General features: G+C 39.2%; 9 protein-coding genes across 9 annotated transcripts; 5 read left to right on the plus strand and 4 right to left on the minus strand.

Annotated features, from left to right (window-relative positions):
• Positions 1-1,591: 1,591 nt before the first annotated feature.
• TOT_040000784 (conserved hypothetical protein) lies at positions 1,592-3,742 on the plus strand (the record flags this gene model as incomplete). The annotated part of the gene is made up of 1 exon (XM_009694423.1): positions 1,592-3,742. One exon carries the CDS (start codon positions 1,592-1,594, stop codon positions 3,740-3,742), a length of 2,151 nt encoding a protein of 716 aa, XP_009692718.1.
• Positions 3,743-6,106: 2,364 nt separating this feature from the next.
• Positions 6,107-7,681, minus strand: TOT_040000785 (uncharacterized protein; the record flags this gene model as incomplete). Its single annotated transcript, XM_009694424.1, has 3 exons — positions 6,107-6,789; positions 6,857-7,175; positions 7,238-7,681. 3 exons carry the CDS (start codon positions 7,679-7,681, stop codon positions 6,107-6,109), a joined length of 1,446 nt encoding a protein of 481 aa, XP_009692719.1.
• A 626-nt stretch (positions 7,682-8,307) lies between these two features.
• Positions 8,308-10,163, plus strand: TOT_040000786 (uncharacterized protein; the record flags this gene model as incomplete). Its single annotated transcript, XM_009694425.1, has 8 exons — positions 8,308-8,455; positions 8,534-8,704; positions 8,785-8,826; positions 8,865-8,995; positions 9,140-9,196; positions 9,261-9,413; positions 9,595-9,711; positions 9,927-10,163. 8 exons carry the CDS (start codon positions 8,308-8,310, stop codon positions 10,161-10,163), a joined length of 1,056 nt encoding a protein of 351 aa, XP_009692720.1.
• A 503-nt stretch (positions 10,164-10,666) lies between these two features.
• TOT_040000787 (uncharacterized protein) lies at positions 10,667-11,545 on the plus strand (the record flags this gene model as incomplete). The annotated part of the gene is made up of 2 exons (XM_009694426.1): positions 10,667-10,861; positions 11,231-11,545. The coding sequence occupies 2 exons, from the start codon at positions 10,667-10,669 to the stop codon at positions 11,543-11,545; spliced, it is 510 nt and encodes a 169-aa protein (XP_009692721.1).
• A 316-nt stretch (positions 11,546-11,861) lies between these two features.
• On the minus strand, positions 11,862-12,442 carry TOT_040000788 (uncharacterized protein; the record flags this gene model as incomplete). Its single annotated transcript, XM_009694427.1, has 2 exons — positions 11,862-12,043; positions 12,259-12,442. 2 exons carry the CDS (start codon positions 12,440-12,442, stop codon positions 11,862-11,864), a joined length of 366 nt encoding a protein of 121 aa, XP_009692722.1.
• A 610-nt stretch (positions 12,443-13,052) lies between these two features.
• TOT_040000789 (signal peptidase) lies at positions 13,053-13,869 on the plus strand (the record flags this gene model as incomplete). The annotated part of the gene is made up of 2 exons (XM_009694428.1): positions 13,053-13,232; positions 13,516-13,869. The coding sequence occupies 2 exons, from the start codon at positions 13,053-13,055 to the stop codon at positions 13,867-13,869; spliced, it is 534 nt and encodes a 177-aa protein (XP_009692723.1).
• Positions 13,866-19,704, minus strand: TOT_040000790 (hypothetical protein; the record flags this gene model as incomplete). Its single annotated transcript, XM_009694429.1, is given in 4 exon segments — positions 13,866-16,785; positions 16,821-19,395; positions 19,403-19,665; positions 19,673-19,704. Coding segments are annotated over 4 exon segments (5,790 nt in total).
• A 109-nt stretch (positions 19,705-19,813) lies between these two features.
• Positions 19,814-21,225, minus strand: TOT_040000791 (conserved hypothetical protein; the record flags this gene model as incomplete). The annotated part of the gene is made up of 8 exons (XM_009694430.1): positions 19,814-19,971; positions 20,040-20,079; positions 20,111-20,186; positions 20,256-20,338; positions 20,456-20,525; positions 20,564-20,676; positions 20,813-20,916; positions 21,123-21,225. 8 exons carry the CDS (start codon positions 21,223-21,225, stop codon positions 19,814-19,816), a joined length of 747 nt encoding a protein of 248 aa, XP_009692725.1.
• Positions 21,226-21,607: 382 nt separating this feature from the next.
• TOT_040000792 (uncharacterized protein) lies at positions 21,608-25,713 on the plus strand (the record flags this gene model as incomplete). The annotated part of the gene is made up of 12 exons (XM_009694431.1): positions 21,608-21,688; positions 21,776-21,847; positions 21,950-22,073; positions 22,151-22,224; positions 22,397-22,611; positions 22,666-22,979; positions 23,037-23,258; positions 23,458-23,905; positions 24,127-24,309; positions 24,407-24,664; positions 24,835-25,469; positions 25,541-25,713. The coding sequence occupies 12 exons, from the start codon at positions 21,608-21,610 to the stop codon at positions 25,711-25,713; spliced, it is 2,799 nt and encodes a 932-aa protein (XP_009692726.1).
• Between the last annotated feature and the right edge of the window lie 593 nt (positions 25,714-26,306).

The raw sequence follows: 26,306 nt of genomic DNA on the forward strand, positions 1-26,306 counted from the left end.
TTAACCCAATTTTAACAAAATCTGGATAATTTGAAAAAATTATAAAATTACAAAGTTAGAAATACACAAAAGCGTGGAGAAAAGTACTCCGAATGTGTATTTAATTAAATTTTAATAAAAACAATTGATTAACCTATACAATCGCAATAAGAGCCTTAGTCGACACTAAATAGCCCTTAAAAATAAAAAAGCAGATATCCAATAGTTACAATAGAAATTAACAAGCTTAATTAACTATTAATAGCCTATTGGTGTAATTTATTTGTAAGATTCTGAATATAATATTAACTTATCAATACACTTTTATTGAGACGCTAACAGTATGCGATAAAGTTGCATGAAAGTTAAAATAAAAACGTTCGAAATATTTTAAGTTAAAATAGCAGATTCGATTCTACCAGTTGAAGTATACAAATTATTATAAAAAAATAATAATAAAATGAGATGCATCGCAAGTCCACCCGACAGTGGCGCAAGTACTTTAAGTGTTGGCATAATTTAGTGCCTTTTAAGCTGTGTTAAATAATCGTGTTTGCTTTTTATCAGTTTTTATTGGCATGATACCGGTTGATTGATATTTATTTGGTGTTTTCAGTGTATATTTGTTGTCATTAGCCTACCATCTGTAGCTCAGAGATTTTATCGAGTTATTAGTCACGTTAAATTGTTATCTTAATGATTATAATTATCAAATGTGACTATTATATATCTATTTATTTTCGATATGTATTAATTTTATTAATGTTTAAAGGATATAACCACCTTCTTCTAATATCGTGTATATGATGGTTAGATTTAATACTTTTTGATTTTTCATATATATTTTAATATTTAATATATATCTACTATATTTTTTTGACCTATGGTACACAACAGACTTTTAATTTCATGTAATTTGCTATTGGATGAATATATGGAATATATAATTATTTGAAACGCTTATGTGTATGTTTATATTTACTATACATCTTTTGAATAATAATTTATGTCGATGTGTGAATATATCTGTGAAAATAAATGAGTTATATCAACGTTGAAATTAGATTTGATGAGTTAAAAACATATTAAACTCTTTAACTATGAAATTGTGTATAACTTGGAGTAAAATATGGATGTATAATAAATTTGATACTTGATGTATGTGTATTTGTAGATATTGACATAGAATCTAAAAAAAGAATCCATGACTCAAAATATATGCTATAATTATTTTATGATTTGACACATCTTTTATTAAAGATTCTTATTGATCCATGTATTAATTAGATAGTACTTAGTGATTTTCTTAGTTGCGTTTGTAGAATCATGTAATTAATCTATAAAAAACTTTGTTAGATTCCCTACACGGTTCGATGATGTAAACGGTGTTTTTGGATAACCGTTGAAAGCTGTGCCTGCTTGTATAGTTTTTGATACAACTAGTGATTAAAATTATAACTAAAGTTTCCATACATCTGTAAAAATATCAATTTTAATGCCGATAATGTGTATGACACGTTATTAGAAAAAATATTAAATTGACGTTAAAATTAACTAAAATAATTATTAATGAAATAGATTTGTTTAATATGATTGTAAATTATATATAACAATGTCGACTAATAAAAAGCTACTCTTAAGAGTATTGGATGGCAATCATGGCCAAAATTATAATATCAAAGAATCTAAACAAGATATAGGCGGAAATAACGAGTTTGTTAAATACATATATACAGTAGATGATAGTTATGTAGCAATGACAGTATTGTACAGTGACAAGTTGATTGCAAAAGAAACAAATGTTAAAATTGATGAAATAATTTTAAAAAACACTAAAAATATATCTTTTGACGGTCAAAGATACGACAGAATTTCTGTATATTACACCAAAAGAAACGTTGCACTTTTAGTTGAATTCACAAAAGAATTAAGTACTGAGTGGTTTGTTAGAAAAGATCAAGTCGGAGTATACTGGGCATGTGAAAACTTAAATTATGAAGGAAAAGGTGGTTTAGAAAATAAATTAAGAGAAATAGAATTCAATATTAAAGGTAAGATATCATATTTACTCGATAAAAATTCAAGTTACAGTGATTATGTAGAATTTTCAAATGAAAATGTTTTGATTGATGAATTTAAAAAATGTATTCATAAACCTAGAAATGAAAAATTTAGTTCTACTCTACTATTATATAAGGGTGCCCTTATAGAATCTATGAAATCAGACGAATTAGAAAAAATCACAGAAATAGAGGAACAAGCATATGAAAGTGTTACTGTGTATTTTGGAGTTAAATTAAAAATTGAAAATGATTTTCCTCCTTTGATTATAAAATTAACTAAATCGCAAAATAACTTCAATCAATATTACGTTAATAAAACATATAATTTAAAATCATACTGGGATAAAATAGATGATTTATCCACTATCGATGGAGAAAAACAACTTATAAACCAATTAAAAAAGGCTCAATTCGACTTGGTTCAGTCAGTATTAATATTGATTGATGAACAGAAAACTGTACAATATGATAATGGAAAATTTTCCCAAATTATTAAGGAGAATAAAATAAATTCAGTAATGGGAAAAAAAGTGAGTGTTAAGAAAAGTGATAACAATAAATTTAATTGTTTAAAATCTTACAATGTTGAGATATATGAACATGATATCTCAAAGTCAGTTGTGTCGTATGAATATGGGTCTAAAAAAATGTTTGGTTTGAGGTTTTTCTTCAATTGCAATAACAAATGTTCGGATTTAGAATTATACATCAATAATGAAACTAATGACGCCAGTAGAGAATATTTATATTATGAAAAAACCAAGGATACATTATTTGTTTTCTTTTATGAAAGAGACCCTAGACCTTTACTATTTTGTTATGATAATCAAGTTTTTAGACCATGTTCTCTGGAAAATTATAATAAAAAATGGGTTAAAGTACAAAATTTAAATAATGTTACATGTGAAAGCGATATTTCAAATAATAAACTTTTAAAAATTTTATTAAAGGTAACTTATATGATGAACCCTGTGCGAATAGATAGGGGTATAAAAGTTGATGAGAGTGATTATTATGTAACACAACCATTGAATGATCCAGCAAAAACTCAAGTTAAAATCAAAGTTAGTTGTTCAAAAATGGGTAGTTATAAACTTTATACACATAGCCCAGGAAATCCAAGTTATGTTTTGGGAGAAGTCAGTCATGGTATAAATAAACTATTTAAAAGTTATGAAGAGTATCATGGAGAACTATCCCAAAAACATAAAAATAAATTTCCACAAAAAGTTTCTACTTATTATCATGAAAATGATGATGGTCGTAATTGCCCATTAATGATTGTGTTGGAATATGATAGAAATATTGGAAGCGGTATTACAAATAATACCAGTGAATATTACAAGCTTACTTCTAAAAAATGGCCTATGAATTGGACAAAGATACAGGATAACAATATTGAGGGGATTGAAAATATAAGTTACAATGACTCTGAATCAAGTGCTTTAACAAAAAAGCTGGATGAAATCTTAAAAGAGCTTGATATTAATTATAATAAGAAAAGTGATTTTTACATCTATTCCAGAGATGTTACAAAATATCCGGGTATACCACCCTCGGGCAATCTTAATGATGATAGTAGTAGTGGAGCAGTGGCAGGAACTATTACCACGCTAAGTTTGGCTGGAGCAGGTGGCGGATTTTTGTTCTATAAATATCAAGCTATTGTTATGTCATTTATAAGAAGTTTGTTTCATTAACTTTTAAAATTTAATCATGTATATACGATATATATGTTTATCTAAAATGTACATATATTTATAACATTTTGATCATTTTGCACAAATCTGTTATTAAAAATTTAACACAGTTAAGTAAAAATCACAAAAAAGTGGACATAATATATGTGTTAATTATAATCCAAAAATAGTTATTTCAATCTAATCTTAAACCAAGTTGGTTTCTAACGAAATCGCGTCCAGTTGAGAACCATGTGTCCAGTAGTATAATAAAACCTACGAATATACCTTATAATATCGTCTAAATGTCTGTGTAAAATTAATCCGCCGAATCCTAAAATACAGCCTCCAGCACAGAGAGAGGCTAAGAAAATACTCAGACTTATTTGGTGAGATTCATTAGAACCACTGGTCTTAACTTTGGTAAAATCTCTAGGTTTCTTCTTTTCCGGAGGTTTAAGATTTAATATTGTTATAACTGCGTCAAGAACTTCAAGCAGAGATGTAACATTCTTATCCTGATCCGAAGTTTCGGAAGTGCAGGATATACTAGCAACATGAGCTTCTAAGGACCATCTATATTCACTGTATTCGTCTAAGTCTATGGGCCTGTATGCTTTATTAAAAAATAAAAGCAGAGGTTTTGAGCTGACGTCATAAAAGTAAACATATGCCTTAAAAATCTTATTATTATCATATTGCTGTGAAATATATACTCTATTGTTTTCATATCTACTCCCCTTGCCATTGTACAACCTCAATTCAGTATAATTGTTATAATAATTATTCTTAATTAAAACTTTAAATACAATTTCTCGGGATTTAGAGGTGAATATATTTGAGCTTCTATTTATAGTAATTAAATGCTCATAACACTTAAAGTTGGCATTGGTCAATGAAGTACACTCTAGATTTTGTTGAACAGTTATTACTTCGGGTTGTAAGTGAGACATAATATGTCTGCCACCTGAAAGTACATTGCTCAAACTATATAAGGCATCACTGACATCCTTTTTGGTATACGTATCAGTATTATTCAGTAGTAAATATACTGTGTTTACATTGTTAGACTCCAGCTTCTTAAGGAGCTCTATCAAAGGCTGGAAATCACCAAAGGCGAGAGTCATATAAGTGTCAAAAAATTTCGACACTATATACTCTTTTAATTCCTCACTCGAGTTATCTAATTTCTGGAAGTAAGACCCTTTGTCGTCCTTTCTGAAAATAAAATAACTGTAATAATTGTACTCATAGTTGTTATTTTTGCTAAGCTGGTGAAACTCTAGCAACAGTGGCTCACTGATGTTGCCGGAGCTCCAGTAGGTACTAACTGAAGTGTGCACATTATTTTGCACCTCCTCCAATATTATAGGTTTGTTGGAGCTGTCTCTACCCATCAGTAAGTTTCTGCCATATATAGAGCATGACTTTTTAGTACTATGTCCATATGTTGGTGTGTGTTTGAGTTTCGTAAAGCCATATTTGGCTAGTCGCTCAATACTTTTGGTATCATCTTTAACTATAATCTTACCATTGTTATAAGTGGTTTTATCTTTTTTCTCTAAGTTGTAGGTCAAAAAATCACTCAAACGGTCGTTTTCCTCAAAAAGCGCATTAATTATTGTATATTCACTGAGGTAAACAGGCAAGTTATCAGGGTACCTGTATCTATTCTCATCTATGGGTTTACTCAATTCTGAATATTTCCAATAGCGATTTTTTACTTTACCGTCAAAATATATGACCAATATCAGAGGTGTGCTGCTGAAATACTTGTTGTAGTACACATCAGCTTTGGAGACAATAGACTTTGAATACTCTCTATTTGTTCGTATTTCCAATCTATTCCCATTCCGTTTTTTGTAAACATCTATGTTGCCTGGATTTAGACGTATTTGTGGCAAGTGTAAATAATCTATAAATAGATCAGAAAAGCTGTAGGATGACCTGATAATTTTCGCTGTACCGCTGTTATACGGGTTATAAGTGTCAGTCGCGTTGAGAATTATTCTAACCATTTTAATATCTCTGCATTTTCACAGTAAACAGTACAACGAATTCCAGGTAATCTTGTTCAGTCCTCCCAAATTTACTTGATCACCGCTTCCTATATTAGCACTCAAAATTTAACAACAGTAAATCTCAGTGTTGTTAGTCTCCCTTGGCCTGGATCTTAATATTTTATCTGAACACCATCGAATGGCTGTTATCAGATCTTGATACCCATTGTGGTCGTGAAAACGGTCGATATTAACGTAAATTAGAGCATATAAGCATACAGGTCTGTGTCGCTGGAATTGTAAAGTTAAAATTCCATACACACACCTGTAGGATATATTACGTGTACAGGGGATTAAAAAATTGAATAACGCATATAATGTCAAATTATATTACACTGCGAATTGATGAAGACGATAACTTTATCAACTTATCTCCCTTTAGATAACAGACTAGGCCAACTACTATTAGATCCCACGGTACCAGGTTCAACCTCATCCTCTCTTCATTCACATATTGTCCGTTCTTTATCAGTTCAGGGGTAACTACTAGGCCGAACTTTTCAGTCAACTTGTTTGATGGGCCCACAACATCAAACAGATCAAAGAGGTTAATGGTAACGCCATTGCCGGCTGGTATCTCATCTACCCTTACATTTGCGGTAGAAGATACTGTATGAACGGAGTAACCAGTGCCACCCTTCAGATCAAAATAATTGGGAGACGAGTATATCGAATGGTACTCTGTGGAGCTACTGTTCGTATTAATCAGGTTAAAGTCTACGGAAACATAGTCATACGTGCTTGAGCTACTTGATGAGCCATGTTCAGAGTCCGCTTCAACAACACTGTTACCAAAGTTAACAGAGCTTGAATAAAGCAGCTGAAGCTCACTCAAATACGATTTTACCATCTTCTTCCTCGTCTCCAAGGGTTGAATCTTTTCAAAGTCTGCCTTTTTCATGATCAAATTGTCCGAGGCAACGACTCCTATGAACAGATTTTTACTGCAAGACAGAAAGGCTGAGAGAAGCAGTAGCTTATGTCCGTAGTGCAGGTAGTCGAATGTGCCTAAGTAGATATTGGTGTTAATTACTAATCTACAACATAAGTGGTAACTACTAGCAAGTCAACTTACCACAGAACATGATGTTGTCAAACCTCCTAAGATACAGTACAAGGTCTTGGCCATTTCCAGTGGCCCCTAGCACCTGCTTAGTATCTGTTAGTCCGTGCGTGCCAGAGATCTTTAAGCCGGTGCTACTGTTGTTCGAGTTAGAGCCATAGAAATCATTACAAATGAACCTGTTGCTACAATATATAAACTTGTGCCCAGTGGTGGTATTAGCCTCAGTCCTATCTAAATCGTCTATATCCACTATTTTGACCTCTTTGAAGCTGTTGAAATTGCAAATTGGGAGTATAGTCAAGTCCAATTTCAGCAGTATTTCCAGTTCCTAGTAAAAATTAAGCTCATATCAATACCTTTTACGTAGCTATTAACTAGTTGTCGACTTACATGATTAAATCCGTGATAGATGCTGTTAATAACCACCAGAGAATACAGGGACTTAATATAGTTCAACAAAATGGTGGAGAGCAAGTCAAATTCCCTTTCCACTAGCAAATATACATTTAACTTAGGGACTCCGAGCGGCGATATTTTACAAATTAGTCTACAAATTAAGTTTGATATATCGTTCAAATTGGATTCTATGGTACATTTAAGGTTGTCGTCCGGGGAGACATGGGTGCAATCCTTAGTGCTGTTAGCAGTATAAGACGATGAATTCCCATCTTCAGGTGTGTTATGGGCGTAAGAATTGCAATTTGTGGTATGGCCTCGGGTGTTACGAAAAGAGTTTGGGCGATTCTGGCCACAAAAACTTCCAGAACCTTGTCCAGATGACCAAGCACTGGCCAAAAGTAAGTTTAAATCAGGATCAAAAAGAACTACATTCATTTAAATTCACAAATTTAAGTCCCAAGCACCAAATAAAACTAAACAATAACTTTTGTAAAACAAGAAGAACAAGAATAATGATAGCCCATAGAAATTGTTTTTACACGAAGTTTAGGGATAAAAGAACCTAAAATATCACAGATAAATATTAATTAAACATTGAAGTTATTAATTCTACTTTATAAAGTCAAAAACTAGTAGATTGCCCAGCTCTGTGTTACACTTTATGTGTAATACCACAACTTCAAAATCAAGTAACATTGAGAAAATTACCTTTAAAAAATTAAAATATATTATAATTTAGTATAATTATTAGGAAAAAAGGAAAAAAACAAATTATTTTGTACTAATAACTAAAATGTGTAGGGCATGATTATTACATTAAGTTAGTCTTCATTAATTCATTAAAAATATGTATTTTTAGTTTTTTAATAAAATTTTATCTTATTTTATTTGATATAACTTTATTGAATGATTTAATAATTTATCCTTGTGTTCTTTTACCAAACTGGTAACACCAACTTTGTATTAATTGACTACTTATTAATTAACTTATGGTCTTTAAATACTAATTTGAAGTAACAAAAATTGATTTAAATCAAATGTAGTAAAAATTTATTTCATAAATGGACGAAGTGGCTAAGAATCCATTTCTGTGTATTCTGGAAAATAGTTTCTTTCCATTATACAAGTCGCTTTTTAACTCGAAAAGTATTGTACTGCTCCCAATATCGCAGTCGCTGATCAACATAGACATCACAAAGAAGTTTATAGGTACGAATTAGTATAAATTTACAAGTTGAATTGTTGGAGCCAGTTTCACTTTAACGCCTTGGTAATAAAACCTTTTAGAACAGCACATATTGACGGAGACGAGCATTAAGAACAACTTCATAAACAACAAGGGGCAGATAGTGGAGTTGATTAACGACACTTTCGTCACGAGCTTTGGGTTCAACAACCACAGCGTATGTAACATAATAAAGAGAATTAAGATTCCGCACGGGAGTAACTACATAGAAGGTAAGAAGAACTCATGTATTTAGTTAGTTTGAGGAAGTGCAAGCTAATGAAACTGTAATTTTGAGGTGACTCTTTTTCAGCATATCTGATTGATTCGCATCTGCTGGTGTCAAACAACACAGGTAAGCCTGTATAGTAGCAGGCAAATAAAGATACGTAGAATTGACATACCTGCAATATAACATCGAGGACGATATTGAAGTGATCATACAGAGGTGGTCGAAGGACAACGAGGAGTTCGGAAGGTTCTTCATCAACTCGTTAAACAGGTTCAAGAGCACGTTTGTACTGGTAAGTTACGATAATTCTAACGCCACATTGAGTTAGTATTTATGGATAATTGGTAAATAACAGCGATGGATACTATTAGTACTAGTGCCCTAGAACTATTTGTCCTAGTAGTGGCCGTTTAACAGGTAGTAAATGGACGTACAGGTGCCAGGGTATGAGTCGGAGACCTCAAACATAATATCCAACATCACAGACAAATCGGTACTTGAAATATGCATCTGATAAATAGTAGTTGATGGTTAGCAGTAATTAAAGGGCAATTTAGATAAAACTACTGCTTGTGGACAAAAAGGACTACTCAGAGCAGTTTAAGAGGAAACTCGTGGAAATATGCCTCAACTACTCGTACCACTATCTTCATGATCTACTTTGGGGATATTTGGTAAAGTCATACAGCACAAAAGAGGAGATCATAGAGGTACCGATACAACCAGTTACTGTATAATTATGTAACCATAAAATAAGGGATTTGTGGCAACTAGATATGTGCACTAGATAAACCAGATAAACAACTAAATATAAGTTACACAACCATTACCTGATATTGTATATTATTAACTATGGATGTAATTAAACAAAGGCACTAATGTGTTATTCAGAGTAGAATCTCAAAAATGAGAAACGAGTTAAATTTGAACCTGTCACTGCTGATATTTGAAAACAGACACGAGGTCTCCAACATAAACATATTGCCATCAGTGGAGCTGCTGCACCAGGTATTGCAAATAAACTAGGTAGCTACTGGCTAAGTATAGAGGGAGCAATTAGTTAAGTATAGAGTTAGCAGTCGGTCAAGTATACAGGTAGTTACTGGCTAAGTATACAGGTAGATATTGGCCAGTTAGATACACAAGGTGGTGTTTGAGGATTTAGATAGATAGAAACAAGTTAGATGCCGACTAGTAGCCAAGGATACTGAAAGTAATTGTAGATGGAAGCGACGAGGTTGCCGTTGAAAAAGCTTAACTACCTGGAAAAGGCAATACTGATCAACAACTCAAGCTCGGAACCTGAGTCCATATCGCTGCTGGTGCTGGCACTGGTAGTAGGAAACGTGCGCAACGCAATAGAGCATTACAGTCTTATGAAGCTCTACCTGCAGAGCATCAACGAAAACAGCAAGTCCTTGTACCTGCTGGAGTCAGCAATATCGTTTTTAATCAGCTAGTTTACTCTGAAATTGAGCCTAAATCTTATTGTTTAGCTAATATGTGTGATAGCAGATTAGTAAAAGGAGTTAGATAACTACGGTATTATCAGTTTATTCAGAAGAAGGAACCGTAAATAGAATCAAATGTGTAAAATATGTGAGTTATAAATAAAGATTCTATGAATGGGAAAATGAAATGGGAACTGATAAGAACAAAGTAACACACAGAAAAGAATAAATAATAAAACACCACACAAACAGGTAACAATAAGTGTTGAGCCGAAAGGTATAAATAAAAAGAAATAGAATAGCAAAAAAAGAAGAGTAAAGCGATCAACAACAACAACATCAGTTTTAGGTGGAATCACTCCCCCACACAGTGTGTAGGTCAATAGTCAAAAATCAGTGCTTGTTTACCTAATATTTAATAAAGATTAGTCAGTAATCACCCAATATTTACACAAATCTAAAAGTTAACAGTTAAAACTATAAATTAGTCAAATGTCTTAAATGTGCCAACAATGTCATACACAGTCTTAACCTTGATTTTACTACTGAGCTCAAATTTATCAGAAAGTTCAAGTAATTTAAGAAAGCACTGTAACTACGAGCATAAATTATTTAGTAAAAACCAAAATAATACGCTCCAAACGGCATTTATCTCGAGCACTCCCAAAGCCACACACGAGCTATGGGCAAAACAAGGCCAAAGACAGGTAAAATAAATACGCATCACGGAGGAGGAATAGAGCGTAGATATCAATAAATTGAAACACTAGCTAGAAAAGGCAGTAACCTAAAAGTTACGGCCTAAAGATATTTAGTACGAAACGTGTGCGGGCAATGTGTAAATGGAATCTTTATGCGGAACCAACAAAAGGTAAAACAAACAGCAGAAACGAGTTCAAGCAATTAAGTGAACGATGATTCGCTGGTGGTTACAAAAGATTCCACGCTCCAAAGGCAAAATTCAGCCCCTAAAGGGCTGCATAACACCACACTACACACCGGCCAGTACACAGTGTAGTCAGCTACATAGAAACTAACTAGATAGCAGTTTTACACGCTTACTAAATGTCTGTTAGGTTTTGAACAAGAAGGACCTAGTGAACCAGGTGGCGGAGAAGCTGAACAAGACCCAGAAGGAAGTGAACACCGTGGTGGACGAATTCCTGTTATCGTTAAAAAAACACCTCTCTAGAAACTCGCAGGTCAACCTGGCCAAGTTCGGAGTCTTCAAAAACTCGCTGCGCGGGGAAAGGAGGATGAGGAATCTGCAAACTGGGCAGATATTCACGGCGAAGCCCGTGTACGTGCCGAACCTGAGGTTCTACGACACCTTTAAGCAGGACGTGAATCGGGAGCTGAGTAAGCGAGACCACCCCTCACACAACTACTAATTCAGATCGCTCGTGAGTGCCGCGGCTGTGCAGTCCGCCCTCGGGCCGTACAGCGGAGAGTGGGTCGGCGGACTTTAAAATTCACAAATTTAGCAACTAATGATAGTAAACAAGAGTACACGGCAGATATGCTTGTTAGGTTGTCCCGTTAGGCATCACTGGTCGCAGTGCTAGCATTGCCTCCAATAGCAGTAACGAGTAATTTCAGATAATGACATACGCTTTGCACAACTTATAAGTATTAGATTAAATATGGAAGTTACCAGTAACTAGTTGAGTCAAAAAAGTAAAATATTACCAAAAGGGAGCTTATTTACTAAGCCTCCAGGTTAATTCTGTTTCCGAATTTGGAATACAAGTACGACTTCAGAGCATTAGACTCAGCTTCAGCCTGTTGGAGCTCATCAGTCAATTTATTCATCTGAGTCTCAAGTAGATCCTTGCGTTTATTCAATTCTTCATCCAGTTGCGTATCATCGAGTTTTAGAAAACAGTCGCCTATGAAACAAATTAAACAGTTATAAAAAGTAGATGTTAGTAATAACTAGGGTGTTATCATATTAGAATCTTAGTGTTAACTAAAAGTATTAAATAATGAATAAAACTAAAAATAAAAAAAACGATAAACAAAAACTATGAACAACCAGCAATAGGGATAGTACTGTAAATAACAACGGTAGAATGATATATGAAAATAAAAGAAATAAACGAACCGATTTTAAAGAGTGGAGTCTCAAGAGCAATCATACACTCCTCCTGTGCGTCACTCAAGTAAGTCTGCTCCTGTTTCAGGAGCTCCAGCTTCTTCTCAAGTCTCAGCCTCTTGTTGTACAGAAGACTAAAGTTCACGATCTTCTCCTGGTCCTCAACATTGACTTCATAGTCGACAGAGCCCATCTATTAAAAGGTTATAAAGCACCATTACCATTAATAGTTTAAGATTATTAGTACTAGTAGTATTAGCATTAAGAATGAGTAGACTTAGAAGTCAAGTAAAATAAATAACATTACCGAACCAAATAATAACAAGTATTTGCTCCAGGATAACAAAAAGTTAATTAATATGGGCACAAATTATTACTAAAATAAATATGGATAAATAAAAGGAGTGACTTACATTGTATATTAGTAATATATATTAGCTATTTGAGAGTGTATATTGGTTGGAAAGTATCAAGTGATTGAAATAGTACAATCCAAGTAAAACTTAGAATAAACTGCTGTTAAATTTAATAAATAATAATTTACAAATGAATGTAATAAAAAAGTAAAAGTATAAAGTAAAATTGAGGTTAAATTGAAAAAAATTCGTTATTTAGAACTTGCCACACACCAAGTACATCATTTGCAGTTATAAACAAAGAAGTTGTAAACCTTCCACTATCCAACAATATTAAAAGACTGTGATGAATAGAATATCAAGAAATATCGCCGAAAATAGTTAATTGTCACTAATTGGTGTTGATTGAGGTGCTAGGAACTAACACTGGAGCATTTCTAAGAACAAATGGCAAATATGATTAACATCTTCTCGAGATGTTACGCAGTGGTCCACGCAGGAGCAATGGTCGCGCTGGTGGCGCTATTTTTAAATTATTTCACCGGCCTGGGTCTGAGATCGCAAAACCAAATGACGGGAGCCGTGGACTACGTGAAGACCCACGAATTGATACTGGACAAGTCAAAGGTAATATTAAAACATGGATATGTCTATGTGAAAGGGTTTGGCCACTAACAATTAGATAGTTGTCACTGATTTCAGTACATTTACTTTTTATTATTTTGAAAAGCATAGGTGTAACTTTTATTTGTGTACTTAGATAAATAGGTACTCACAGATGAGTGAGCAGTTGTGTGTTAGTATTAGGAATTAGGTCAGATACGCTATTATGTAAGTACTAAATGGGAGAACTGTGTGTCGACAATGAACTGATGATTAGAAACTCTGAGCATAATTAACGATAACATAGGTCGACAGGGCACTTTTGGAACTAAAACTAAGCTATGATCTAAGAGGAGCGTTCGACTGGAGCACACATGTGCTCTTCCTGTACGTGACGGCAAACTACGAAAACAACCGCCACTTTAGAAACGAAGTCGTGATTTACGACAGGATAATCAAGAGCTCGGAAGAAGCGTTACTGAAGCCAACGAACCTCATGAGTAAATACTTCCTGTACGACTACGGAAGGAGTCTAAGGAGCAGGGACGTGAGCCTGAAAATGTACTACGAGATCGTCCCACTAGGAGGGTTCATAAAGCAGTACCAGCTGGACACTAAGTCGTTCCAGATGAGTGACTCTTACATCACAGATGACGACTAAGTATAGTAGAACTTGTAGCAACCAGTTGAATGTAATAGTATGTACAGGTACGTGTCATTGTATTCCATCTCTTTGGCGCTGACGAGCTCATGTTTGAAACAGCGGTACCCCCCTGGTTGCAGGCCCGGACAGTGCACTTCCTCCACTGGGATCTGGGTGGTGGTGGGTCCGGACGGGGGTTCGGACGCCCCGTTCGACAGCTGTGCTTTGTAGGTGGTCGACCCGGTCACATGGTGCATCAACGAGTCCCTAGTGGCGAGGGGCTTGCCCGCTGTAAGGGCGTTGGTGGCTGTTGTCTTAGAGGTTTTTTCGAGTTCATCCGCTTCTTTGGCCACCTCTTTGAGCAGTTTGGCCTTTTCAGAGCGTCTTTTCTTGAGCTCATCTTCCAGGGCCTTTTGGTCCGAGCTATATCCCTTCGCGCTATCCGGGTCCGGCTTGTACTCGGTCGGCACCGGTCTTGTGCTCAGCACGATTTGCAGTTTCTTGCTATTGTTAAACAGTGCTCTATCCAGTTCTTCGCCCAGTTTATCCTTGTTTGACAGGTCAAGCGTTTTTTTCCCTTTCTCGTATACTTTCTTATCACGGTCCTTCAAAACGTAGTACTGTTTACACGTTACGCTCGTGTCACTTTTTTCGCACAGGGCGACCAGAACGGGGCTAAAGAGTTTGTGATCGTGTTTGTAGTAGAACACGACGACCTGGGATGCGCTTTTATAGGTCTTGGGTGTAGTGTCGTCGTTGTTGACATCGGAGGCTGAAATGCACTTGTTTCCATTGAGGGTTTTTGTATTGCTGTTTTCCGTGATACACTTCCCTTCGTACTGGATATCGCCAAGGCGGAACCCGGAGCCATCGCTGTAAATTCCGTAGTGCGTGTGCGTGTACTGGAGATAACAGAACGATTCATCGGCCTTTTGAGTTTTTACCGTGATCTTTATCGGTTGCATGTTAAACCAATGTATGCTATATGTGTTGCTATCATCATAAACTGATTTAATTTTCACTGGGTTAAGAAAGTTACTGACCCGGACCAGCGCCTTTAGGAGCGCTTCAGAATTCCCGTTCGGCGGTTTTGGGCAATCGCACTTGCCAGCCGCCGCGTCCTTGTGCCACTTTTGGTTGTCATAGTCATCCATATTGTTGGCATGGTAGGCTTCTCTGTTGTAGCACAGTAACAGTGGTCGCGGGTCCTTGTCGTAAAAGTAGACGTAAATATCACCCATACAGCTGTTGTAGTATATCTCGTAAATTGGACCTGAAATGGGCTTCCCGTTGTGAAGTTTCAGCTCGACCTCCGATGTATTATATGCAGAGCGCGTGTAAAACCTGACTCCGCCGATTTGATGAAGCATTTCAGCTCCTAAACTGGTCATGTCGTGTTTAAAGCACTTGTAGCCTGTTCCGTTCGGGAGCGGGCACGGCTGCTCCTCCTTGACCTCTATTTGTTTGTCGTCTAGCGCTTGAAAATCGCTCCCAAGGTAGCCGTTTTTTCCGTCCCTGCCCTTCAGCTTGTAGCAATCGGCCTTGTTATGCCACACCTCCAACTTGACTACCTTTTTGAATTGGTACCTCAGCCTATGCAAATACTGTATCAGTGTATCTTGGCTGGAGAGTTCTCCGGCCTCTCGTGTTTCCTTCTCCCACTCGACTTTAACTTGTCCAGGTTCCTTCAGCTTGTAGTGCTCCTTGATCTCGCTGCCCTTAGGTACCCCGTTCTTAAACTCCAAAATGACGAGCAGGGGCTCCCTGTAATCTCTGTCCTGGTTGTAGTAGTAAACAACCACTTTCATCAAAGGGTTCCACTTGTTCTCTGTGCTGATATTCTTACCATTATTATAATAGTTCAGCTTGTTAGGCTGGTTGGTACGGGTTATACTCGTGTACATTACGTCACCCAGCCTGAATCCGTTTCCGGTGCCGGTGCCGTTCACCCCGGCCGGCTCGTAGGTGTATTGTCCATAGCAATCTACGGTTTTTCGCTCGATTTTCATCTTGATTTTAATGCTGGAAGTGAACTCGTGCAGTTCGTAGGTAGTATTGTTACCAGGAGGGCTTTGGGGAGGCTCCTTGGTCATCTGCTGGCACGCATCTTTGGGTATCTGCCTCGGGTTAAGCTGCACGGGGTTCAAAAAACCGACTACCGTGACTAGTGCCTGGAGGAGGGCGTTTTTTCCGCCGGTGGCTCCTGGATCGGGCCCATTGCACCGGCACTTATCAATACTGGAATCCTTAAACCACTTATCGTAATAAATAAAAACCTGTTTGACATCCAATGGATCGGATCGCTTTTGGGGTTTGTAAGTGACACCGTTGCAGCACAGTATCAATGGTCGCGGATCTGAACCGTAAAAAAACACGTGTATCTTGGTGTTGCCGTTTATGTAGTAGTGGCGCTCCTCGTTCGAGCAGCTGGTATCGTCACCGTTGGGACACAGCTTGACTGACTTGTAGGAGCCAGTTTCGCCGGAATCGGGTATCACGAACTTTAGTCCCGTTATCAGGGTCACCCCGTTAAGCTTGTCCTTAAAAGGCCCATTAAGCTTGACAAACGGGGTCAGATCGTGGGTCATGACCCTGAACCCCGTACCGTCAAGACACTGGTGGGTCCCGGCGCCGGCCCCCTCACCTGGTTCCTCGGTCACCGTAATCGTTTTGCCGGTGAGCCGGTTAACGTCACCAGAGTGGCCGGGCGATTTTAACTCAGATTGTGATTTGATGGCGCTCTCGACAGCCTTTTTGATCTGTTCGTCGCAGTACTTCCCGCCGCTCTTGTCTTTAGTCCATTCCGTCAATATCACGGCGGCGTTCAGGAGCGAGAAATCGGTTTTGTCGTCCAGTTTTACGGGGGTTTCGGGCGGTTTAGCAGACGCCACTGGTACGCGTACCCCGTACTTCCCGACCCACCGCCACCGCCACCTGCAGCACCGTTCGCGCTCGAGAGCACGTAGTACCCGTATTTTTTGCCGTTACTGGACTTAACGGGCGCGCTGTTCACTGGGTTGTCCGTCCTGAGCAGCACGATCAGCTGCGGCAACCTGTAGCACTGGTCGGAGCACGAGTAATAGGCGACCACCGTGTTCCACCCGCACGTTTTGGCCAGGCCCTTGTGGTTCCCGTTGCCGTTGCGTCCACCGGTGCCTTTAGCGACCTCGATCGTGTCGTTACCCGGTTCAGCCGATGCGGGGGCGCTGGCGGAACAGGTCTGGCCGTTGCTCAGGGCGGGCCCGTCACACTGGCCGTTCTTCAAAAAACCCAGGTTAACCCCGTCCTGCGTGATCTCCTTCCCGCAGTACATCAGCTGGCCGATCCGGAACCCGTTCTTCGTCCTGTGCACGACCTTCACGTAGGCTTTCTTGGCGTCGGCGCCCGTGGGTTCCTGCTTGGTCAGGCACACCCTGTTGTTGCCCACCGTTTCGGCCAGTTTATGGCCCCCGTTGCCCCCGTTGCTCTCGGGGAGCCCGTACCCGGTGCCCGCGCCTGAACTGCCGCCCGAACCGGCCTTGCTGGCCTTCTCGGGGTCCAGGTCGACCCGGTTCAGCGCCTCGTTCACCCCGTCCAGTTCGTTGGCGAGTTTGGAGCAGCACGGGCACTCCGGGGGGCAGTCGGCGCCGTCTCCACTCCCTACAGGGGTGCCACAACTAGTGCCAGGGGCGGCTGCCCGTACGCCCGGACAGCACGCGCACCCGCCCTTGCACTCACCTGCCAGTTTGCACAACGCCGTTACAGGGACCCATTTCGTAAAGTACTGGTCGCGGTCGCACGGCCTGTAAAACTGCCCGTTATATCGCAGCATGAGCGGGACCGTATCGGTGGTGGTGCCCGTCTCCGAACCGCTCGCACTTGCACCGGCGTAAAAATACACGTACACGTCGCCCATGCACTGGTTGTAGTGGACAGGCGGTATTTGTGTGCCGGTGGTGGGCGCGCCTGTTACGGCTGAACAACTGGCGGTGGGTTCGGGAGCGGCGGGCGCGGTGGTTGTACATAGGCCCTCAGTAGCACCGGGGGGGCACTCGGCCTCACCCTGGCCCACGACGCAGACCGGTATCTCCACCACCCCGTTTGTACCCCCGTTTGCGCCCGCACCGCCGTTCTTGCCCGGGAGCGTGAACGCCAGTCCCGCTACGAGGTGGTGTTTGCCGTTCAACGCGTCCCCTAGCTTGTGCTGGTAGCACTTGTATCCGGTTAGTTTGGGGCACTCGCAGACCTGGACCTTGACCTCCCCGTTCTGGGAGACGCCGTTGATCTTCGAGAACTGGCCCTGTCCGTTTTTGGCGTTACGGCCCTCCAGCGCGTACCCCTGGCCCCCGTTCGTGCCCTTGCACTGGAGCTGAATGCGCACCACCTTTTTGAGGCAGTAGCGTATACCGTCCAAGTACCGGGTCAGGCACCCCGGCTTCGCTAGACCGAGTTTAGAGCCATTGTCCACCTTCGCCCACTCCAACTTTCCGCCAGACCCGTTGCGCGTTTTTAGGCGGTAGTACTCCTTGTTATCGTTGGCGCCGTTCTGTAGCCCGTTAGCCGCCACCTTGGCAAACTCCAGTTCGACGAGCAGGGGATCGCAGTGCCCCTTGTCCTCGTTGTAGTAGTACACGGTTACCTGCAGTAGGGGTGACCACTTATGGTCGTCGCTGATGTTCCCGTTGCCCACCGAGTCTGAACAGTTCCCATAGTACTTGATGGAGCATTTTTCGGGGGTGCACCCGTTCCCGCGGTAGACGACGTCGCCCAGCCGGAACCCGTTCCCGTTAGCAGTATCTCCAACGTCGCCAGACCCGTTTCCCAACCCGGCCGGCTTGTGTGTAAGCTTCCTGTAGCACCCAGAACCAGGGGTTTGGGTGCACGTCTGCGCGGTTGATTCGGACGGCTGTGTGCCCTGGACGTCCTGGCAGGTGACCTGAACTCTGATGGGCTTGCCATCGAACTTGTGTACGGTGTAGGTGCACTTCCCGGCGGTTTGGCCACTGGTAGGGGCCTGGCAGGTGGCAGTAGCGCCCGCTGCACCTGGTTCGCAGGGTTGGCACGTGGTTTGGCCGGCCTCCCCCCCTGCCGTGCCTTTGGGGTGCTGGAACAGGTCGACGGTGTTCAAAAAACCGACCACTTTTGTTAGCTCGCAGAGTAGTTTCTCGTGGGTCTTGCACGTAGTGCCTACACGGGATCCGGGTAGGCAAACGCACTTGCCCATGCCCTGAAACTCGGGCACGCATTCCCACTGCTCGCAGTACGCGTCCTTGCTTTTCGGGCGGTACCAGCACCCGCAGAAGCAGATAATCAGTGGTCGAGGATCGCAGCCGTAAAAGTAGACGCATATATCGGTCTGGGTTTTTCTGTACTGTATTGATTCCTCATAGAGCAGGATCTGAATTACCCTGTTGCTGCTACGACCCCCGTTGTTCCGCTTCAGCCTTAACTTTATACCTCCGATCCTATTAAAATAGACTGCTTCCAAACGCGTCACCTTGTGCCTTAAACACTTGTATCTGTATTTGGCTAGTTCGGGGCACTTGAACTCGCACGAAACTGTGACTTTAACACATCTTCTTGCACTGTAGGTGGATGTTCTTTGTACGTATAAATAAATGCTGGTCATGTTGTATTACGGTTGTCGTACTGTTGTTATACGACGGTCGGCTGTTATTTGCCTGTTGTTGATTGCTGATTGGCAATACTAGTAGTGGTAGTAGTATAATTGGCAGTGTTAAAGGCGATTTCGAGTTTTTGAGTCGTTCGTTTGAGTTGTTTTGTGTTGCAGTACGATTGGTTGAGTTTGTAAAATGTTTATATATAATAAATTTACTAATACTTTAATAAATGATAGTTATCTATATTACACATTTTAAAGAAAAACCCCATGTAACTAGTACTATCTTACCCAATAACCACGGTAATTTAAAAACATGTTTATTGGGCTTTAAAAGTTAGTCAGTCGAAGGACATGGGGGAGTTATATATGCTGATAGTGGTAGTATCCGTGCGCGGGTATTTGAGACGTAAGTCCTGCCTCGGCCCTAGCTTCACTCAAAGCCTCCTCATCGGCTAGAATGGGAGAAGCATTGTCCATATCAAGATTGACAGCGGCGTTGGCAAAGAGGTTGTTCACATCTGAAGAGGTGTTAAAGATGTTACTAGAGTTGCTGATAGTTTAAATAGGTTTTGATGATACAAATTACCTTCAACTGGGTTAAAGGTGGTCTTTTTCAACGACTCAGCCTATATTAATATTAATGATAGCGTTTAGTACCTCTCGTTGTTCTTCTAGTTCCTTTGTGGTTTTCCCGTTAATATAGATCTCAGGTCTACCAGAAGGCCCATCGTGTCTGAATAATACATTGGCGACAGTATGTAATATAGCTGACAGAAAGTAAGACTAATAGACTAATAGATACATGAACAGATTCACTCCTTTCGGTTCTTCCTCCTCAAGGTCTTCAAGAGTTTCTTCCCCAGGGATCAAAGGTAGCTTGGATTTCTAAAATATTATTAGAAGACTATCTATTTAAATGAAGCACTCTAATTAAGTGTTACTCAACCAGTCAAGAGTAATTAATATCTACCAACAGTTATTTATCTAATGAACAAATGATACAATTTGTGTGAGCTGGCACATCATACTGGAATCTATGGCGTTCATCCATTCATTCCTTTCCAGTGTATTTCTACAGAAAATTATAAATCAGCAACAAATATCGCCTACGTTGCACATAATATATTTGGCAAATTATTCTCCGATCTAATGGAGAAACACTTGCTATTCAGCGTTTCGAGAGGGGATATACAGTCTGTCAGATCAATTTTTTTGTAAATTACCTAAAATTAAAAAAGTTAGTTATGAAATATTTGGGTGTTGATGTGTAAGCATTAACTATAAAAGCAATCTAAACATATTGTATAGTGGCTATCTATAGATAATAGCTATGTAATATATAAATAAAACCCTTCATACATTTCCTGTGTATAAATTTAGAGTGTTTTTGGTCAAAAAAGAAGCGATTGTAATGAGATAATCGTCATCCCTGCCGAATTTATAATTTAGCAAACCCTTAAATCCTGTAAAAATTTAACTTATTTAGATATAAATTATCTAATTTATGAGTAATTAAAACATAAATTACAAGTGATAAACAAATTAGAGTGATTTTTCTAGTTAAGTCGTGGCAACTAACTTGGATAATAACCGCAAAAAATACTAAATATCAAACAAAAGAATATAAATAGGGGAAAATCATGTAATAGTACTTATATGGCGCAAATACCTTCTCCACAGAGGGGAATATCCTTAACCAACTCACTGCTCTTGGAATTAATAAATTTAAAGTAGAATAACGAGAATAAGATCAATTTGGAAATAAAACCCATTATCTAACCATTTCAAACAATTTTTTATTTTGTATATTCAATAATTGACACATTTAGTCAAGTGTGTAAGAAGAAAAAGGAAGAACTAATGTGTTGAAAGCCCAGCACTGTCTACCATAAAAGTGCAGAAAATTGAAAAATTAATTAAATATGAAATTATTAAAGATTAAAAACTTAAAAAGTGAATAAAGTGTGTGACAATTTGAAGCTTTTAAGCCAAAGAATAAACAACAGCAAAAAAATGTGTGGGTAATTTCATTTTAATTTAATTTGTTTGTTTTGTTAATCATGTATATTAATATATAATAAATTATCTGGTAAAAAATTTAATATGTATAATATTGCACAGTATTTTAAAAATTAAAAGGTAAAAACCGCGAAGATGTTGAATTTGGGAATCCCACATGTGTCCCGGGAGTTTCACCGGTTCACCCAGTCAATCAGCGATTCCAAATCAAAACAGGTAAATTTTAGAAATAGAAGTTAAATAGGTTATGAATCTGATAGATAATTCGGTTGTAACGGCGTGTATTAAGTAACTATTGATTAGGAAGAAGAAAGGCTCATAAGTAGAGAAATATCGCTACTTAAGTTAAATTTTCAGAATAAAAACGTATCAAAGGTTAGATTTATGGCAATTTAGCTACATTTTGCAGAATTGTGTATATAAGTTCGCAACAAGTGCGTTAACAATGGAACGCTCATGCTCACAAATGAATCTTAGAACCAACTGAAGGACTACCTGCTGCGCTGCCTGTACATAGAAATGCTAGGATTCAACACCAAATTCGCCTATATTCACGCTATAAACATGGCACAGGACAAGCACCTAGTCTATAAATCGACAGGTAAATAAGTGTATTCATTTTACGGAAGTGATATACTATTGATTAATATAGATAAAGAATTGATGTGATATGCATAGGGTACCTGTGTTGTATGACGATGTTGGAGTCTAAGAGTGATTTGTTGCTGTTGCTCATTAACACAATACAAAAGGTAGGCACTAAGAGTTTAGTAGATACGAGTTGTGTGTATGTTGGAATTTGAAAGATAATTCACCATTTGAGCACTGCTATGACAGTTTGTGCTCATGGAGTAGTTGAGTGATCATATATATGAGTGTTTTACTAAGTCGGTTGTGATTCCACCGATTAACCATGGACTTTAGGATCTCCAGAGCCCCAACTTCATGGACAGGCTGACGGTGCTGAACTCGCTCTGCTATCTGATAAACGAGGAAATGCTTCCAATAGTGCTGCCGCTGGTAAATGACTGTCTGGTTCACGAGAACGCGCTGATACGAAAGAAGACAATAGTGCTGATGACTAGGATGTATGAGCTGTTCCCAGAGTACCTGACGGAGTACGCAAGGCCGGCCATAGAGTAAGTTTGGGTTTATATTTGAATGTCGGACGTGATGTGCATATTTCTCTGTAGGAAGGGGCTGTGCGATGTGGACCCGAGCGTGATGAACGTGACGTTGAACCTGCTGCAGCTGCACATCAGCCTCAACGAGGAGTCGAGCGGAAGTGAAACGGACAAAAATGGTTCTAAGGCGGCAACTTCCCCGAATTACATAAACCATGTAACCATCGCAAACGTCCTGGTGAACATCTGGAAGCAGATACTGGACAACAAGCTCTCCAGAGACTACAACTACCACAGGATACAAGGCCCGTTCATACAGCTTAACATACTGAAACTCCTGACGCTGCTGAACAAGGACGGAAAGGCAATACCTAACATTGCAGGTCAGGAAAGCGACAGGGAAGCTGGAGGCAAGGAGAGTAGCCCTGGAAGTACTTCAGTTAGCGGCTATGCCAGGGACGTGTACAGCACCTTGTACAAGTTCGTGCAGTCGATAGAAAAAAGCGCCAGAGGGATCTCAAACGCACTCGTGTACCAGTTTATACAGCTGCTGTCGACCATTCAGCTGGACAGCGTTCTGACGAGCATATCGTCACAACTTGTCACGAGGTACGTGCACACCTCGACACTTGGCTACATATCTAGTTACTGCTTATCTGTTAGTGGGTGTCGGCCAGTCACTTCACCGACTAGTTACTATCTAGTACAATGCTGTAACCATCGCTGGCAACAAGTTACCAACGAGCTGCTAATACTAAACACCGACAAATATCTAGTGCTAGTCACCTGCAAACACACGTGTAATACTTTGTAGAATGCTGTCGGGGATGTGCAACGAGCAGTACGTGGCGATAGCCTCAGCGTCAATTTTGATCGAAAAGGGAGTCAATTTGTCGTTCGATGACCAGGTCAAAATCATTTCGCTGCTGCAGGAAGACGATTTGACAATCCAGAAGGTGATCATTAAGCTGTTGTACAAGCTGATCAACAAAAACAACTACCAAGTAGTTGTGACGCAGCTGGTGGACTACATCAGGAGGGACTATATAATAGACAGAGAGGAGATAATCAGGAGGATTATAGGGTATTGCACACTGTACGCTCCGACCACAAGTGGTGCAGAGGAGACGACCAGCAGTGAAGGCGCTGAGGCAGATATGAGCATAGCGAACGTGATTCTGGAAATCATAGAAATACTGAGCAGTTCGACGACGAGCAAGAGCACCAGCACCATGGCCACCAAGAGCAGCGACGTCCTGCTGAGCGGAATAATAAAGTTCATAACGCGACATCACAGTCAGACCTTAAAGTAAGTGAACTGCTAGATAAGTCATATACAACGTATTACACTACCTTGTTAGTGCATATTAGCATACAGTTACTAATACACACTACCGTTACTAGTGTTAACCGCTAGTTGACTAGTGTTACTAATACACACCATCATCTATATAGTACATGCCAGTGTTAGTAGTTGACTATCGTTACTAGTGCTCAGCAGCTATAAGAAGTGTAATAACAAATGTGTAGTTTCTACATGCTCAACAAGTGCTACCAGATGTACAACAACAACGACAGCAGTGACCTGCTGATTAAGTTGATGATATGGTTGGTCAAGTACATTCTGTTGATAGAGGAGAACAGGAATGCAGGTCAAAGTGAGTCAAGTAGGGGAAAGCTGTACGGAGATATAGTGTCTAGGCTGCTATCAAAGTAAAGTTTTAGGCAAAACAATAGTAGTTAGTTACCTGGTCTATGAAGGCATAGGGTAGATAAGAGTTGCATAGCCGCAAATATGATATTTGAGTAGGTCAACTAAGTACGACAGCCTACTGCTGTACTGGATACTCAACAACTACAGACAGATTTTAATCCTTGCCAATTCGTCAACCACCAGCGCTGGTGGTGACGTTGAAGGTGATGGTATTGCTACTAAGGGCACAGGTGAAAATGTACTCTATGATGGTCTCGAGGAAGTGTTCTCAAAGTTGGGAAACAAATATGTGGATTTGGTTAAGCAAATATTAGTGGAAATAGCAAACATACAGCAGAATGAGTTGCCAATGAGGTATATATTAGGCCAGTTAGTTACTGGTGATAGTTGTTAGTGATAGTAGTAATAGTGGTAATGGTAATTGTGAGTACACTACTATCAGTTAGCTATACCACTACCAGTTAGGTAGTTACTACTACCAACACTTGTAGTAATAGTAGTAAAAGGTATTAATGCTGATGTAGATTGAATTCTAAGGAATACGATACGAAGCTCACGTTTCTAAAGGTAATGTTTAGAATTAGAAGCACGTGTAAACAGGACTACGTGGAGTCGAGTGTATCAAGGGGATGTAGACCATATGAAAGGAATATGGTGATGGATAAGTATAAGCAGCCAGTAGAATATAACATCGATGACGATGTGAATGAAGGAAAGTTGATATATAAGCCATACATGCTAATGCCGATGAGTTCAATAGAGATGGGAGAAAGTGTACCCATCCCATATGTGCCAGGAAGTATACCAGAAATGGAACAAGGAGCACCTGGAATAGCTCCAGGAAATATGCCAATGAGTGGCATGGAAAGCGGGAATGTACCAGGTACAATAGGTGGCACTAGTGCAATGGGAGCGGATAGTAGAGTAGGTATGGACAGTAGCATTACGGATGGGAGAGTGCCAGAAGGAAGAGTGGTTGTGGATAAGAAAACAAAGTCATGGGGACCAAAGGGATATAACCCGTCAGTGCCAGCAACGACAAGCACAGTATACACGACAGCAAAGAGTAGAATGGGCCCAATTGGGACTTCAACGAGTAGTGGCGTGGCAGTGGGAGCATCTTCTGCAATTCACGGTAACACCGACGCTACGGATAAAGGTAACTTGCCATTTACAGTGTATTTGATCTTGACCAGTTATTCCAGTTGATAGTTGATAATGGTTTAGTAGGGGTTCAAGGAGGCGATCAGCCAGTGGATACACACGGGGTGGATAGAGCGGATAGTTTTAACATCGATAATGTAATTTTAAATAAACTCGAAAGTAATAAATGGAGCGCCAAGTCGATAGAGAGGCAGAAAAATGAAGAGTTGGCGAAACAGCTGTTCCAATCAAATGGATAATATCAAATAGAATAAACGATATATAGATAAGCAGTGAACATAATAAATAATATATGGAAATGTTAAGAAAGATAATAAGTAATAGTAAAATTAATAGAAGGTTGTAAAAAATAGGAAGCATTGAGAGAAAATGGAGGTTGGTAGAAGGTGTGTGTTAAACATGGTGATCATGTGGAAATAAAAATAAAAATAGGAAATAGAAAATTTAAAGAAATTAAAAGTAGATCGAAAGGAAAGTATTAATGAAAATTAAAATCGGATAGAAAAAAGAGAGGTAATGGATAAGAGAGGTGGTAGAAAGTGACAAAAGCAAAAATAGATAAATAATAAGTACATAAAATAAGATCTAGTTAAAAAATAATATAAGGTAATACATGAAGTAAATGGAAAATAAAAAAAGGATTGAAAAGTAAAGTGAAAAGTAAACACAAAGTGTAATTATAGCACTATGGAATCCACCATATTCTGTAAATTCACCATAACATCTTAAAATTAGAGTAAATATCTATCAATTCTGTGACCCTGAAAAACAAAGAAAAAAAGGAAAAAAGATTAACAAGAAAGGATTGTAAATCCGCAAGTTTAAGCAGGTA

The sequence above is a fragment of the Theileria orientalis genome, chromosome 4 (genome assembly GCF_000740895.1).
Source record: "Theileria orientalis strain Shintoku DNA, chromosome 4, complete genome".
Lineage (NCBI taxonomy): Eukaryota > Apicomplexa > Aconoidasida > Piroplasmida > Theileriidae > Theileria > Theileria orientalis.